The 15,210-nt window shown below is 38.9% G+C and overlaps 1 protein-coding gene across 1 annotated transcript in view; it reads right to left on the reverse strand.

Moving 5' to 3' along the window:
• The window catches only part of LOC126101285 (uncharacterized), a 137,751-nt gene that overhangs the window by 35,018 nt on the left and 87,523 nt on the right, over positions 1-15,210 (reverse strand). The window contains exons 7-8 of the mRNA XM_049911966.1: positions 6,574-6,699; positions 852-979 (exon numbers count right to left, since the gene is read on the reverse strand). Of these exons, the coding sequence (XP_049767923.1) occupies positions 852-979; positions 6,574-6,699 (254 nt within the window). The remainder of the gene's footprint in view (positions 1-851; positions 980-6,573; positions 6,700-15,210) is intronic.

Here is a 15,210-nt window from a genome sequence, read left to right on the forward strand (position 1 = left end):
TGGGTCATTGTAGATTGTCATTCAGTTGTTTGATTTGGCTAACATGGTGCACACATTTTATATTGGAACAAAATAATGACGTGGAAATTGAACTTTTTGAAAGTTGAAAAAATAAGGCTCTGTCATTCCTGTTTAATCTTCCAGAACTTATACCACTTCTTTACCATGGAAGGAACTAATAGCTCCAAAAGCTAGGATTGTGTTGTGTACTATTACTTTTAAATCTGTGTATCTGCAAAGCTAAATGTTTTGCCTCCTTGAGGGAAGTACTGGTCAGCAATGCATGCAGCTACAGACCATGTGCTGCCTAACAGAAAGCACAGTAGAACTCACAAAAAGGAATGTAAATTAGAAGTGTCACAATTTTTTTTTTTTGCAGTAAAGAGACAGTATAAATAAAATTTGTGAAATAGTGTTGTTAGAATCATTAATTAAGAAATTAATAAATTTTATCTTTACCAGTAGGCCAGTCAATGATTTTTTTTTTATTTTTTTTGTAGTGGTGGTGGTGGGGGGGGGGGGTTAATTACTAATTTGATTTCAGTAGTATGCAGTTAAACATGATGTACTTGATGTACTTGACAATTAATTTAATTTGTCCATAATTAGATGAGTAGGCAATAAGTGAGACTGGTTTCTAAAAAATTTACCGCAAAATACATGGTCAATTTTGTCATTATATATTACAATATTTTGTTATGAGGGAAGATACGAAAATACTAAATCTATTAAAAACATGTAGATAGTTTCAGAAATACAGTCACCATATCTTCTATGGCTGTTGTACATAATCTACTAAACATATCTGTTATCCTTCTACAGAGTACACATATTTTAAGTAAGTTATTTACCGGAATCCATATAAATCTTCTCCCAGGGAGTTGTCTTCATCACTGTCTTCAGTTGATACATATTGTACTTCAAGAGTGATATCACCTGTTTGGGCTGATAGGATTTCCACAGCCTCTTGGTGGCAAGCCTATAAAAGAAATTTTTCATTAATCAAGCTAATTCATAAACCACACTATATGAACCAAATACACACATTTATAGTAAATCAACACATTTCACTGTAAAGAAAGGCACATCATTTTCCTACCTTTGTGAGGAAAAAGCCAGCAGGGTTTCCAGAAACATATACAGTGAAAATCCAAGGCATGAAGAGTCACTGTTCAGACATTCATGGATCAGTCAAAGAATGAGTAAAACCAAATTGCCAGTGGAGTGCAATTTTTGACTGAGTACCTATGTATCAATATTAGTAGGAATTCTGAAAAGATCAGGGCAAGTTGGAAAGGTAGTTTTGTAGAGGGGACACATTTAGAATCCATTGCATGAGCTGAATGCAAATACTTAGGAGATAATATTGAAGTAAATCCTTTCATACACAAAGAAAAGTTTTAGACCAAAAGCAGGCCATTTGTGCTGTTAATTCACAGGCCTTACAGTAGGCCTCTGTTTAACAAGCTAATGATCTTTCACTGGTACCAAAGTGCACCTACCAACTCATAAGATGCATGTCTGACAATGTGTACTTGTTTAACAGAAACAGCAGAGTTCATTAAAAGAATATGGCACAGATGATCAATGTTTTATGTGATGAGCACATTTTGAAATACATCCAAAATAGTGTGCATTACACTGGGACCATTATTTTCCATGGACATCTACGAAACAGCTTATGAGAAACCACAGGATTTTTAGACTTTTCTCCTGATCAGATTATTTTCCATGTAGTGATATTTTAGACACGTTTCACTGTGTTATTGGAAAGTAATTCACTAGAATGAATGAAACAGTAGACTGTATTGTCCATGTACAAATACTTTAGATCTATTTGCTAATGATGTTACAATTCTAACCCACCAAAATGAATTCAAAGATAGAAAAATCTTTCCTTGTATAAGGGATTCATGGCTTATTTGACACAATTGTCTGATTTGGATTTTCTACTGTTTTCCCAAAACACTCTTTGAAAATTCTGGGATAGTTTCTACAAGTAAGACATGGTAAATATTGTCCCCTTTCCATTTATATTTGTTTAGCTTGATGTTGTTGTGGTCTTCAGTCCTGAGACTGGTTTGATACAGCTCTCCACGCTACCCTATCCTGTGCAAGCTGCTTCATCTCCCAGTACTTACTGCAACCCACATCCTTCTGAATCTGCTTAGTGTATTCATCTCTTGGTCTCCCTCTACGATTTTTACCCTCCATGCTGCCCTCCAATGCTAAATTTGTGATCCCTTGATGCCTCAAAACATGTCCTACTAACTGGTCCCTTCTTTTTGTCAAGTTGTGCCACATACTCCTCCCCAATTCTATTCAATACTTCTTCATTAGTTACGTGATCTACCCACCTAATCTTCAACATTCTTCTGTAGCACCACATTTCGAAAGCTTCTATTCTCTTCTTGTCCAAACTATTTGTTGTCCATGTTTCACTTCCATACATGGCTACACTCCATACAAATACTTTCAGAAACGGCTTCCTGACACTTAAATCTATACTCGATGTTAACAAATTTCTCTTCTTCAGAAACGCTTTCCTTGCCATTGCCAGTCTACATTTTATATCTTCTCTACTTCAACCATCATCAGTTATTTTGCTCCCCAAATAGCAAAACTCCTTTACTACTTTAAGTTTCTCATTTCCTAATCTAATTCCCTCAGCATCACCCGACTTAATTCGACCACAATCCATTATCCTCGTTTTGCTTTTGTTGATGTTCATCTTATATCCTCCTTTCAAGACACTGTCCATTCCGTTCAACTGCTCTTCCAAGTCCTTTGCTGTCTCTGATAGAATTACAATGTCATCGGCGAACCTCAAAGTTTTTATTTCTTCTCCATGGATTTTAGCACCTACTCCGAATTTTTCTTTTGTTTCCTTTACTGCTTGCTCAATATACAGATTGAATAACATCGGGGAGAGGCTACAACCCTGTCTCACACCCTTCCCAACCACTGCTTCCCTTTCATGTCCCTCGACTCTTATAACTGCCATCTGGTTTCTGTACAAATTGTAAATAGCCTTTCGCTCCCTGTATTTTACCCCTGCCACCTTCAGAATTTGAAAGAGAGTATTCCAGTCAACATTCTCAAAAGCTTTCTCTAAGTCTACAAATGCTAGAAACGTAGGTTAGCCTTTCCTTAATCTTTCTTCTTAGCTTGATATTTGTTCTGGAATTAAATAGTTTAGTGTGTTATTTTCTGATTTTATTTGAACAATTTTAGGGTATGATGTGGCATGTTCAATAACATTGTATAACTGATATTGGCATCTAATTGTATTCAAATAAACTGCAGCAGACGTTACATCTTGTTTACTGCCCAGCAGAATGACATAGTACTTTGCAAACGGCAACATGGATCAGAATATCAACCCAAACCAAAGGCAATTGCTTTTCTGGAGGTGACTTATGCATGCATACATATGCCAGTACTGACTGTCCATTCACCAATGTAACTCCACTGTTTCAAAACACATCATCATGGATGAAGAAGTGGTTTTTTGAGTCATCAGTCTTTTGACAGAGTTGGTGCAGCCCCCAATGAATTACACTCCTGTCCCGACCTTTTCTTCTCAACCAACATCCTCAATTATTTGCTGCATGTATTTCAGTATCTGTCTACCTCTACAGTTTTTACCCTCTACAGCTCCCTCTAGTACCATGTGAGTTATTCCCTGATGCTTTAACAGATTTCTCACCATCCTGTCCCTTTTTACTGTCAGTGTTTTCCATGTATTCCTTTCCTCACCAAGCCCGTGGAGAAAAATTAAGGCCTATGTTTGATACTAATAGCTTTCTCTTAGCCTGAAATGCCCATCCTCCTTGCTCTGTCTGTCATGGGTTGTTTTGCTGTGTAGGTAGCAGAATCCCCTAACTTCAACTACTTCATGATCACCAATTTTGATGTTAAGTTTCTTACTGTTCTCATTTCTGCTAATTCTTATTACTTTTGTTTTGCTTTGATTTACTTTCATACATATATGCCCAGAAGGGAGAGAGAAGACGAAACAGACAAACACCTTTCCATTAATCATTTCACTGACACAGTGGCAAAGTGGCAAAGTGATAGTATGGACAAAAATCAATAGGTCATAAAGCAATGCAAGGCTTATAATGAAATAATGCCACACAATTAATTAATTAATGGTTAATCCAGTACCATAAATGCCAGATTAGGGTAAGACAGCTGACTTTTATATTATGTCATTCAAGTATCAAAACATTGCCAAAGAGGAGGTCCAAATTTATGGCAAACATTGCCATCATGTTAATTTCTTAATAAAGTTACATTCTCTGTTTAACTAATGATTCCATTTATTTGTTAAAAACAGGGTCAGAACATGGTCACAAAATAATAACTTGAACTGAATTATTACTGAACCTTTCACCTAAGAATTTTATTCTCCACAAAAATGCACTCTTCCAATGTTTTCTACATTTTGCTCCTAACCCACCCTCCTAAATAGGTCAATGACTTTTCATGGACTTTCAAATATGGTACTTGGCAACTAACGAGCCTACCGACTCCATCATTCTGGAGATAGTATAATCAACGATCACAGCAACTGACAATGAATTCAGGAACTAAAAGTCAGCATGTATAGAATATAAATAAAAGTGTTTAAATAGTAATGAGTCATTCTCAGAATTTTTTCCACTGCAAGAAAACCATTAGTATTGGACACCATTTGTTTCCAGTACATTTACTTTAATCATCAGGGGGGTCAGTGGCTAATACACCACATACACAATTATGTGCAATGAGCACCACAACTGAAAATTCCACCAAATGTGAAATCCATTCCCTAATAGCATGTTTAGTGGCTAAAGAACCTGTTAACATTCACTACAAAATCTGTGGTGCATATAGCTCAAAGGTGGTAAATGAAGATGTTTTACATTAAATATGAGTTTAAGGATGAATGGAAACATGTTTTTGTGGTTGTCATTCAGTAGCCAGCAATGAGCTCATACAGGCAAGTGACAAAAAATTCATGAAACTTAAAATTTTTTGCAAAGAGCTTAGATAACTAGGTTGAGGGAGTGACAAACAGTTAAGTCTGAATGGCGATTACATAGGAAAGTTATACAAGATTGTCAAAAGAAGACTTCTCACATAAGTTACTTTATTGGAGCCAAACGACTACTCCTTCCTAGATAGCCCTCAGTAATGTTTCTAGAGATGTCAGTCTGAGGTATGGGAGTTTGTTTTGTTAGGTATCAGACCCTCCATTTGTCAAAGCAAAGTGATATTTATCAGCTACTTTTGTCATTTTCATGTGTAGAGTTTGTTTATATCATTATACTGTCCATTCTGGAGTAGCAGTTGAATACATACCGGTAATGTTTATGCAAGTGTCTGTACCACATCCAAAAAGCTGTTGCCAAAGGAAAAAAGAATACTTTTCTAATCATAATATGGAATGTTCTAAGTAATTATTTCATTTTTATTTAAGCACATTTGAAAACAGATTAATAAGACAGTCTGTAGCAGTTATGTGTGTGTGAGTTTGCTTGCTAGTGTGAATGAATAGTGTGCGTTTCTCTTTTTGCAACAAAGGCTGGGTACTAAAGCTTATGTGTAAGTGTATTTTAATTGTGTCTGCCCACAACTTAATGTGTAATGTTTACAATAAGTAGCACTCTGTCTCTTCCTATATTACTGAAATTCCTACCTGGAGTTCTCATGGTCTTATATACAATCTTTGTTATGTACTGGTAACTATAAAGATCTGTGACAAATTTTGGTGGGACCCTGTATCAAAAAGCCACACAGTTCTAGAACGAAGACTTACGAGTGTAATTATAAAGTTCAATTGTTTTAGCTTGGATTAAATAAAATAATGCCAATATAAAAAATTCTGAACAAATTAATTTCCAACAAAACCATAACATCACTAATTTCACTTGAAGCATACAAAAATTAAGAAAAATCCAGGACAAGAATGGAAACTACAAATAATCACCCTGCAATAAAGCTTCAAGAAAAACAAACCCAATATAAAAGATAAGTAAAAGGCATATCATGCTTCTTGTTCTCACATAACTTTTGAAACACTGCAATTATACCATTATTTTAGTGTAATAAGAAATTAAAAATCAGATTTTGACAATTTTCAGTACTTGGGAATGGTAACAGAAGTGTTACACCTCTTAAAAATACATTCTATGCTATGTCCTCTCGTTGTTGGGGTACCCACATAAGCAAACATTTAATTGGTATGCATAGCAAATTCAGTATTAGGTGCATGACTCATGAAACTGACATCAATGAAGATCCATAGAAGGCACCTGCAAACCATGACAGTAGCGATGACAAAATTTTATTGTTATTTCCAATGAACAGTAGTTACTAATTATGACTGAACAACCCTTTCATCTGCCAATACTCATAAGTAAAATTTCCATTTGAAATTCTCTTGCTGGAATTTATAAGGAATGAAAGTACAGCAAAGAGTGTGACAATAATAGTGTCTCAGTTTCCAGACTATCACATTTAAACATAAAACCATTTTTCTGTATTAAAAGCTCTTTCTCAATAAAAAATACTGCGTAGACATACCTGTCTGAGATCAATACTATTAACACACAGCACTGCATCACCTACATATAAGTTGCCACATCTTGCTGCAGGTCCATCAGGGTCTAGTTCAGATATGAGAATTGGAACTCCATGCTCCCTACCACCCTGCAAGAAACCAGTCAAACAATTTTTGAATTAGTTTGAGTTGATGTTACTGATAAACTATTTTGCTATCCACAGAATCACATTTAACAAATCAAGTGCAGGAGTCATTTATATACTTATATGGTAATCACACAATGAATGACACAGAGAAAAATGGCTCTGAGCACTATGGGACTTAACATCTGAGGTCATCAGTCCCCTAGACTTAGAACTACTTAAACCTAACTAACCTAAGGTCATCACACATACATCCATGCCCGAGGCAGGATTCGAAACTGCGACCGCAGCAGCAGTGCAGTTCCAGACTTAAGTGTCTAGAACCGCTCAGCCACAGCACTAGAGAAAAAAAATGTTCCATGCCTTCATCAGAGAGAGGGAGGGAGAGAGGGAGAGAGAGAGAGAGAGAGAGAGAGAGAGAGGGAGAGAATGCTATGGAAATAATAATTAACTACAAGCCAAGGTTCAAATTACAGAGCACTTCTAGCAATAAGCTGTTGTAATCAGTGAACTGTAGGACGAAGGGCTGTGGAAGAGAAAGAATAGAAAGGTAAGCATATACTACGTAAATGTGAATGGCAATATCCAAGTATACCTCTGCTTCTTTGCACCCTTGGCCTGCATAGCTCACAAACAAAAACTGCAGACTAGACTTTCTACTTGATAAATAATCTCCTTACTGGTAAGATCTTCTACATGCACGTATAGGTTTCAGTGGGTGAACTTGCAAAATAATAATGAACTGAATGCTCCATCTGTTAACTGGTTTAAAACTATGGATACTTCTGGTTCCAAGAGTTGTTTGAAGTTCTGCAAAGTATTGTGCAAGGTTAGAAGTAAATGATTAATAGCCTCTTCAGAAGTTAAATAAATGTTAACTTTGGTGACATTAACATTACAAAACAAAGTAATCTGCTGCAGATAACATTTGATTTCCTAAGGATCTTTGTAAAATTTCCTTTTATGTTAACTACTTATAACTGTTGGTCCTATGCCACCACACTCATTTTTTTCTGTGGCTAGTTGCAAAGAATGACCACCCAGCACTGGTCTTAAAATCATTTGCATAAAAGTTGATTTTTATTGGCCTGCAAAACCATCAATAATTTTTTAAAATCATTTTAATGTGTTTGTTTGATAAATCCAGTCACAATTTCTTGAATTTTGTGAACTATGGAGACATGTTTCATGTCATTAGATATAACGCAAAGATGCGGAACTAATCTATCACATTCAGTTTTTTTTTCCCCGCATTAATTATAACAGTATGTACAATTCAATGTGTCTAATGGTATTGCTGAGCTTCACTGTGGATAGTAAAAAGAGTGATTTTCACTGAAGTCCATTATTTCTATAGTAACACTTGTAACAGATAATTCTTTAATTGTTTTATTTTATTTCAATTGAGACTTACAAATGTAAGAATGTGGCACAACAATATTAGGAAATGGACAGGCGGAACCATCAGAAAGGTTCGATCCATTGAGATGCAGACAGCTACAATGAAAATACTGTTACACATTTAGGTTTCAGCCACAGCCTTCTTGAGAACAGAAAACACACACACACACACACACACACACACACACACACACACACACACACACACACACACATTCATACAAGCAAGCACACTTCACACACACGACTGTCATCTCCAGCAGTCTGGACTGGTATATAACTGTCACATTAAATGAAAGTAGCAATCTGGAATGGGGCAGGGAAGGGGGAGGGTTATCAGGGTACATGTAGAAGGAGAGAAGAGCTGTCTGGTGGCAAATGCAAGAACTACATGAAGGCATGACAATCCTGCTAGGTGCAGTGTTGGGAGGAGGAGAGTGGTGGGAATGGATGCAATGAGGAGCAGAAAACAGAAAAGACAGGCAGGTGCATCAGCAGAGGGTGATGCACCATTAGATTGAGTGGATGTGAACAGGGAGGAGAGGATAGGACAGAGGGGACAAACTGTTGCAGGGAGGGTAGGTTACTGTAGGTTGACAAGAGAACAATTTCAGGAGTGGGGGAATGTGTTCCGAGTATAACTCACATCTGCACAGTTCAGAAAAGCAGGTGGTGGAGGGGAGGATCCAGATGGCCTGGGCTTGGAGCAGCCATTGAAATCTAGCATGTTTCGTTCAGGTGCATATTGTGCCACAGTGTGGTCTACTATGCTCCTGGCCACAGTATGGCTGTAGTCATTCATGCTAGTGGACAGCTAGATGGTAGTCATACTAGTATAAGAAGCTGTGCAGTGATTGCAGTAGAGCTGGTATATGACTTGGCTGCTTTCACAGGTGACCTGGCCTCTTAAGGAGTAGGACAACCCTGTAACAGGAATGGAATAGGAAGTGCTGGGTGTGTGGATTGGAAACGTCTTGCACTTCGTCTTCCACAAGAATTTGATCCCTGTGTCAACAGGTTGGGATTTAGAGTGGTATGGTTGGTGGGAAGCATCTTGGGTATCACCTCCCTCATTTTAGGGCACTATGATACATAATCAAAGCCCTGATGAAGAATGTGGTTCATTTGTTTCAGTCCTGGGTGATGAAGGGAGCACTCCTTTGTAGTTGGCTCCTGGGGGGGGGGGGGGGGGGGGGGATTGGTGATGTGTGGGAAAATGGCACGGGTGTTTATGGACTATGTCTGGCAGACAGTGCCCATCTGTGAAACCCTGGGTGAGACCTTCAGCATACTGGGCAAGAGAGCTCTGTCACTGCAGATACGCCATCCCCATATGCCCAGGCTGTATGAGAGAAATTTTTTTGGCATGAAAGGTGTTGTGTTTAGACAAGACAGCCTAGACACAATGAGAGGAAGCCGAAAGGCACGCGCTTAAACTCACGCAGGCTGGCGTGAGGTCTGAAACAGGATACGTAATGAATCCTATAAAGAAAAGTACGTAGCTTCTGGAATACTTAACTTTAATCCACATTTGTAGAACATCGCTCTTGATGATACATTAATAGAATCTCAATATCAATTGAGTACGGTGCCTTGCTAGGTCGTAGCACATGTAGCTGAAGGCTATGCTAACTATCGTCTCGGCAAATGAGAGCGTAATTCTCAGTGAACCATGGCTAGCAACGTCGGATGTACAACTGGGCCGAGTGCTAGGATCTGACTCTAGACCTGCCGTGTGGCGGCACTCGGTCTGCAATTACTAACAGTGGCAACACGCAGGTCCGACGTATACTAGCGGACCGCGGCCGATTTAAAAGCTACCACCTAACAAGTGTGGTGTCTGGCGGTGACACCACAAAAGGGATGGTAGCTATCAAAATGCAGGTACTTCTAGTAGGTGGGTTTAAAGTGGACAGAGATGTGGATGGTACCATCACAGAGGGGGAGGTCAGTGTCCAGGAAGGTGGCACACAAGATTGAGAAGGACCAGTGAAGTGAATGGGAGAAAAGGTGTGAGGTTGTAAAGGATTGAGGATAAGGTGTCCTGGCCCTGCACTCAAGTCATGAAGATATCATCGACAACTCTGAACTACACCAGGGGTTTGTGGTTTTTGGAAGGCTAGGAAGGTTTCCTCTAGATGACCCATAAACAGGTGGCATACAAGTGTGGCATGTGGCTGCCCACAGTTGCATTGTGGACTTCTTTGTATAGCTTTCCTTCACAGGAGAGGTAGTTTGGGTTAGGGTACAGTTAGTAAAGTGTATTGGGAATGAGATAATGGGTTGGAGACAAAAGGATAATGGGAGAGGTAGTGTTCAGTAGTGGCAAGACCATAGGTATGAGGGATGTTGGTGTTAGGAAAGTGTGGTCAACAGTGACAATTAGGGATCCAGGAGGTGAAGAGGTGGCGATGGTGAAGGAAGAGGTTGAAATCATTGATGTGAGAGGCTATATGTCAGGCAGTTGGTTGGAGGTGTTGGTCAATGAAGGCTGAAATTCTTTCATTGGGGGCACAATAACCAGCTACAATAAAGCATCCAGGATTGTTGGGTTTGCAGATTTTGGGGAGCATGTTGAACGTGGGTGTGTGGCGTGTCATAGGGGTAAGGAGGGAAATGGATTCAGGGGAGAAGTTCTGAGAAGGGTCTAAGGTTTTAAGCACAGACTGGAGCTTATGTTAGACTTCTGCGATGGGATCACTCTAGCGAGTTTATATGGGGTTCATTCAAATGAAACCTGGTCACTGCATCTACATTTGCCTTATAAGAAAGGTGGCAACATATAACTGCGGGTATGGTGGCACCATCTATTGGTAGAGAGACTGACGCGTGCATACCATTTGATGTTGCATAGTGCCAGTGTGGTTTCAAGCTGAAGAGAAGGTGGTCACACAAGCTATCATCCACTACTGAATATGCAAGCAGGAACAACGAGGACCGATTTGATTTTTGGTGGTGGAGGGAGTTTGAGGCCATGAACTGTATTGACAGATGAAGGCTGTGTATCGTTAGTACAGTCCGAGTCATTCACGTGTTGTGGAACGGCGCAAACAATTCCTGGAGGGGCATGAGTCACTGGAAGACGATTCTCATCCTGGATAGGCTCATCATGTCACCACACCAGAAATGGTTGTGGAAGTGAATACTTTAGTTTTGGACAACTGCAGAATCACTGTGGATGAGATCCACTGGTTACTGGGTATTAGTGTGGGCATCGCCCACACCATAATGCACCAACACTTGAACTTTTGAAAAATCTGTGCCCCCAGTGGGTTCCCCACCAACTGACCACTGAATAGTGCAATACTCGAATGGCGCTGTCTTTGAGTCATCTGCAACGCTATCATGAGGAGGAATATGGCTTTCTGTCATGTATTGTCACAGGTGATGAAACATGGCATCACTGTTTTGAACTGGAAAGCAAGCATCAGGGCAAGCAGTGGAAATATGAGACTTCACCACCTCCAAAGAAATCAAAGGCCATGCACACCAGTTCTGGTAAGGTCATGATGTCCTCCTTTTTTTACCATAAGCGGCCATTGCTTGTCAAGTTCCTGGAATGGGAAACCACTATCAATGCCCAGCGATATCGAGTTGCTTCACAGAACATTAGAAGAGCCATCAAGTCGAAACGCCGAGGCATGTTGTCCAATGGCGTTATCCTCCTGCATGATAATACCTGTCCACACAGCCAAAGCGGTGAAGATTACACTAGCAGTTTCAGTGCGAAATGATGGAACATCCACCATACAGTCCAACCTTTCACCAAGTGACTTTCATTTGTTTGGCCCTCTAAAACAAACTATTTGCGAACATTTATTTGCAACAGATGACGAAGTGTATGATTGGGTCCAGGTCTGGATCCAACAGCAGCCTACTAGCTTCTTCAAGGATGGAATCGACCGGCTAGTGTCGCAATGAGACAATAGGCCAACAGTTTTGGTGACTATTTTTGAGTATGTGTACTGCGTATAACTACATTTTTGAGTTAATAAAATCATTACCGTTACTTTACGCTAGTGACTGGGTTTCATTTGAATGCCCCTTTTACATGGAGGTGTTAGTCAACTGGCATAGGTCTTCCACCAGGTACTCACTGAGACTCATAAGGACAGTGGTGAAAAACTTTGTCTGCAAGTAGGATGATAACGTCAGGATTTGTTTTGAGGCTGTGCAGGGCTTTCCCTTCTTCTTCTGAAAAATTGATGTTCTTAGGAGAGGACATGGGGAAGGATGGTGAGGCCAAGGTGGAGGTAAGGAATTGCTGGAAGGAACCGGGAAGTGGTTGGGGAAAGGGGGAGGAGAAGTATCACAGTTTGGTGGTGGTATGAATTCTGAGAGGCATGGTTCATTGTTGGGATTAGATTGGCTTTGGTTGGAGGGATTGGTGGCCAAGAAGTGATTCCCTTGCAGGGATCAGGAGGACAGTACGTCTCTCACAAGTCCAACAAGGATAGTTGTGTGTACAACTAAAGGTGAGGCCTTTGGATAGGACAAACTTCTATGGAGCTGAAGATTTTGGCGGAAAAGTTAACAACAGTGTTCTGGGAATCTTTTGGCTCTGGATTTAGTGCAGTGTTGACAGGGAATGTTGGAGGATGCAGCAAGCTGAAAAGATGAGATTGACAGGATCTAGGTTGTATGAGGGTTTGACAAAGACAATACTGTGGGCAGGATAGGAGCTGGATATTGGTATCCCAAAGTGGCAGTAGAATGTTAGCCAGTTGGATAATTTATGGAGACAGTGTCTGGAATGCTACTCAAGGTGTTGCAGACCAAGAGACACAATTTCAGTGATCTGATGTTCATACTCATTGGTTTGCTAGAAATTTGTTACTAAATCAGTTACTTCAATTTTGAGTTTCTTCCCTCTTTTCAGGCTTCATTTTGCAAAGAAACCATTTTTTTCTTTAAAAATATTTTGTGATTGACATGTTGAGTATTCATTTTATTTTGAATTTTTTGCCGAGACCATTTCTGTGAGATAGGGATAGTCAGCCACTTAAACTTTTTTCTTCGAACAAAGGCCTATTGTTCCTTATGTTATTAACCAGCATGTCCATATCCCATCAAGGCATGTACCTTGTATAGCATTTACATCTGTGGTCCTTTAGGATAAATAATTTAACTAAATACAATAAACTATGATGTTATCGTACAATACATGCATCCTTCAGGACCTTCACCATCATTGCATTGACCAAATCCAAGGACATTTGCCCAGCTTCCAATCCTCATTTGCTTTCTGTCATTTAAAGTCCTATATCATCAACTGGAAGAACTTGTCAATTTTCAGAAGAGTGTATGTGCTCTAGTCAGAAAATATTGTTGTTTCTACTGTACATAGTATTTTTCAAATAACTGGATTAATATAGACTTCTTGCTGAGCCAGTTTCTTTTATAAGTTTAACCACTTAAAATATCAGCACAGTCAAAAGTGTATCATTTGGGACCCTTAAAAGCTTCAATGTTATATTTTATGTTCAAGAAGCAATGAAAAACTATTATTTGTTGTAAAAGCAAAGGAACAAAACACCATTCACTTCCTTTTTCCAAGTCATAGTCCATGGTCTAAGGATTATCTCTGAAAGAACTTTCTTGAGGTTATTTCTTTCCCTTTATGTGGCAGTCAATGTAATTGTGAACTGTAGTTTTTTGCAAATTAAAATACAAAAATGTCAGTATACATTTTTTCCTGTCTTGATGCTTTTACTTAAATGTACACATTGTTTGGATTGTTACGTATAAAAAAAGCAATTTATTTTAAAATTTTTATCAAATGTTGTTTTGAGCCATTACAGTGTTAAAAATGAAAAAACTTCCAAACTGTAAAGTACCATAACATTAAAAAACAAAGACAAAATGCTGAAATTTGCTGAAGTTATTTACCTCAATAGGGAAAACAAATAAGCCAATGACCCTATTCTAAGTTTCCATATCAGAGACCTTAATATTTAATTTCAACAATTACAAGTGTGAGTAGATTAGCCAAGTCATAATGTGTTGTTCGTATATATTACAGAAGTAGCTTGCTGTGGCTTCTTCAGCCTAAACAATAGATAATGTATAACTTTAACTCATTCCACATTCTTTTGGGCTCTCTTATGGACAGCATTTTCAGCAAATGATGTGCTGAATAATATATCTCAGTACAATGGCTTTTTTTAGATTTCATCAGGACAGAATTCAGAGTTGAAGGAGGAATCTGGAAAGGAGATTTCATATTACCATCCTATTAGCAGCAGTCCTAGGGCAAGTTTTCAGATCCTAAAACTGGGAAAATGAACAAGGAATACGTTATCTGACCACACCTATTAGTGGGTATTAATATGGGATGTCCCAACCTCTGCTGTTATGACAACTTGGACTCTACTGGGGACACTTTCAATGAGATGTCTGAACATCTGTAAAGGAATGGCAACACATTCTTTCTGAAGGGCCAAAACAGAGAAGGGAGTAATGTTAGATGCTGGATCTGGAGCAAAATCAATGTTCTAACTCTTCCTAAATGTGTTCCATTACGTTCAGGCCAAGACTTTGCACAGGCCATTCCATTGCAGAAGTGTAACAAATCATGGACTCACATATACTGTTTTATGACAGGGAACATCACAGTGATACAAACAAGCTACATTCTTCCATATTTAGTGTTTTTCTCCAGATCAACAAGGAGAACACACTGCAACCACAAAGAACACTGCCTTAGCATAACAATAACCTCCTCCGTACTTTACTGTTGGCACTACCCACGTTGGCAGGTAACATTCTCAAGGAATTCAATAAACCCAGACCATTCCACATCAGATTGGCACATAGTACAGAGTGATTCATTACACAATATCACTCATTTCCAGCCATCCACTGTCCAGTGGCATCACTCATTAAACCATCTCAAATACCATGTAGCACTGACTACAGAAATGTGTGGCTTATGAATAGCTGCTGAACCACTGAACTCTATTCTTTTTAACTCCTTATGCTGCACTAAATGGACTGCTGACAGCACCTAGGAACTCACAAGTGATTCTCTCTTCTTATTTCATACCTTTTTTTTTTTTTTTTTTTTTTTTTTTTTTTTTTTTTTTTTTTTTTTTTTGCAACTATCCTCTGCAA

This window comes from Schistocerca cancellata, chromosome 9 (genome assembly GCF_023864275.1).
Source record: "Schistocerca cancellata isolate TAMUIC-IGC-003103 chromosome 9, iqSchCanc2.1, whole genome shotgun sequence".
Lineage (NCBI taxonomy): Eukaryota > Metazoa > Arthropoda > Insecta > Orthoptera > Acrididae > Schistocerca > Schistocerca cancellata.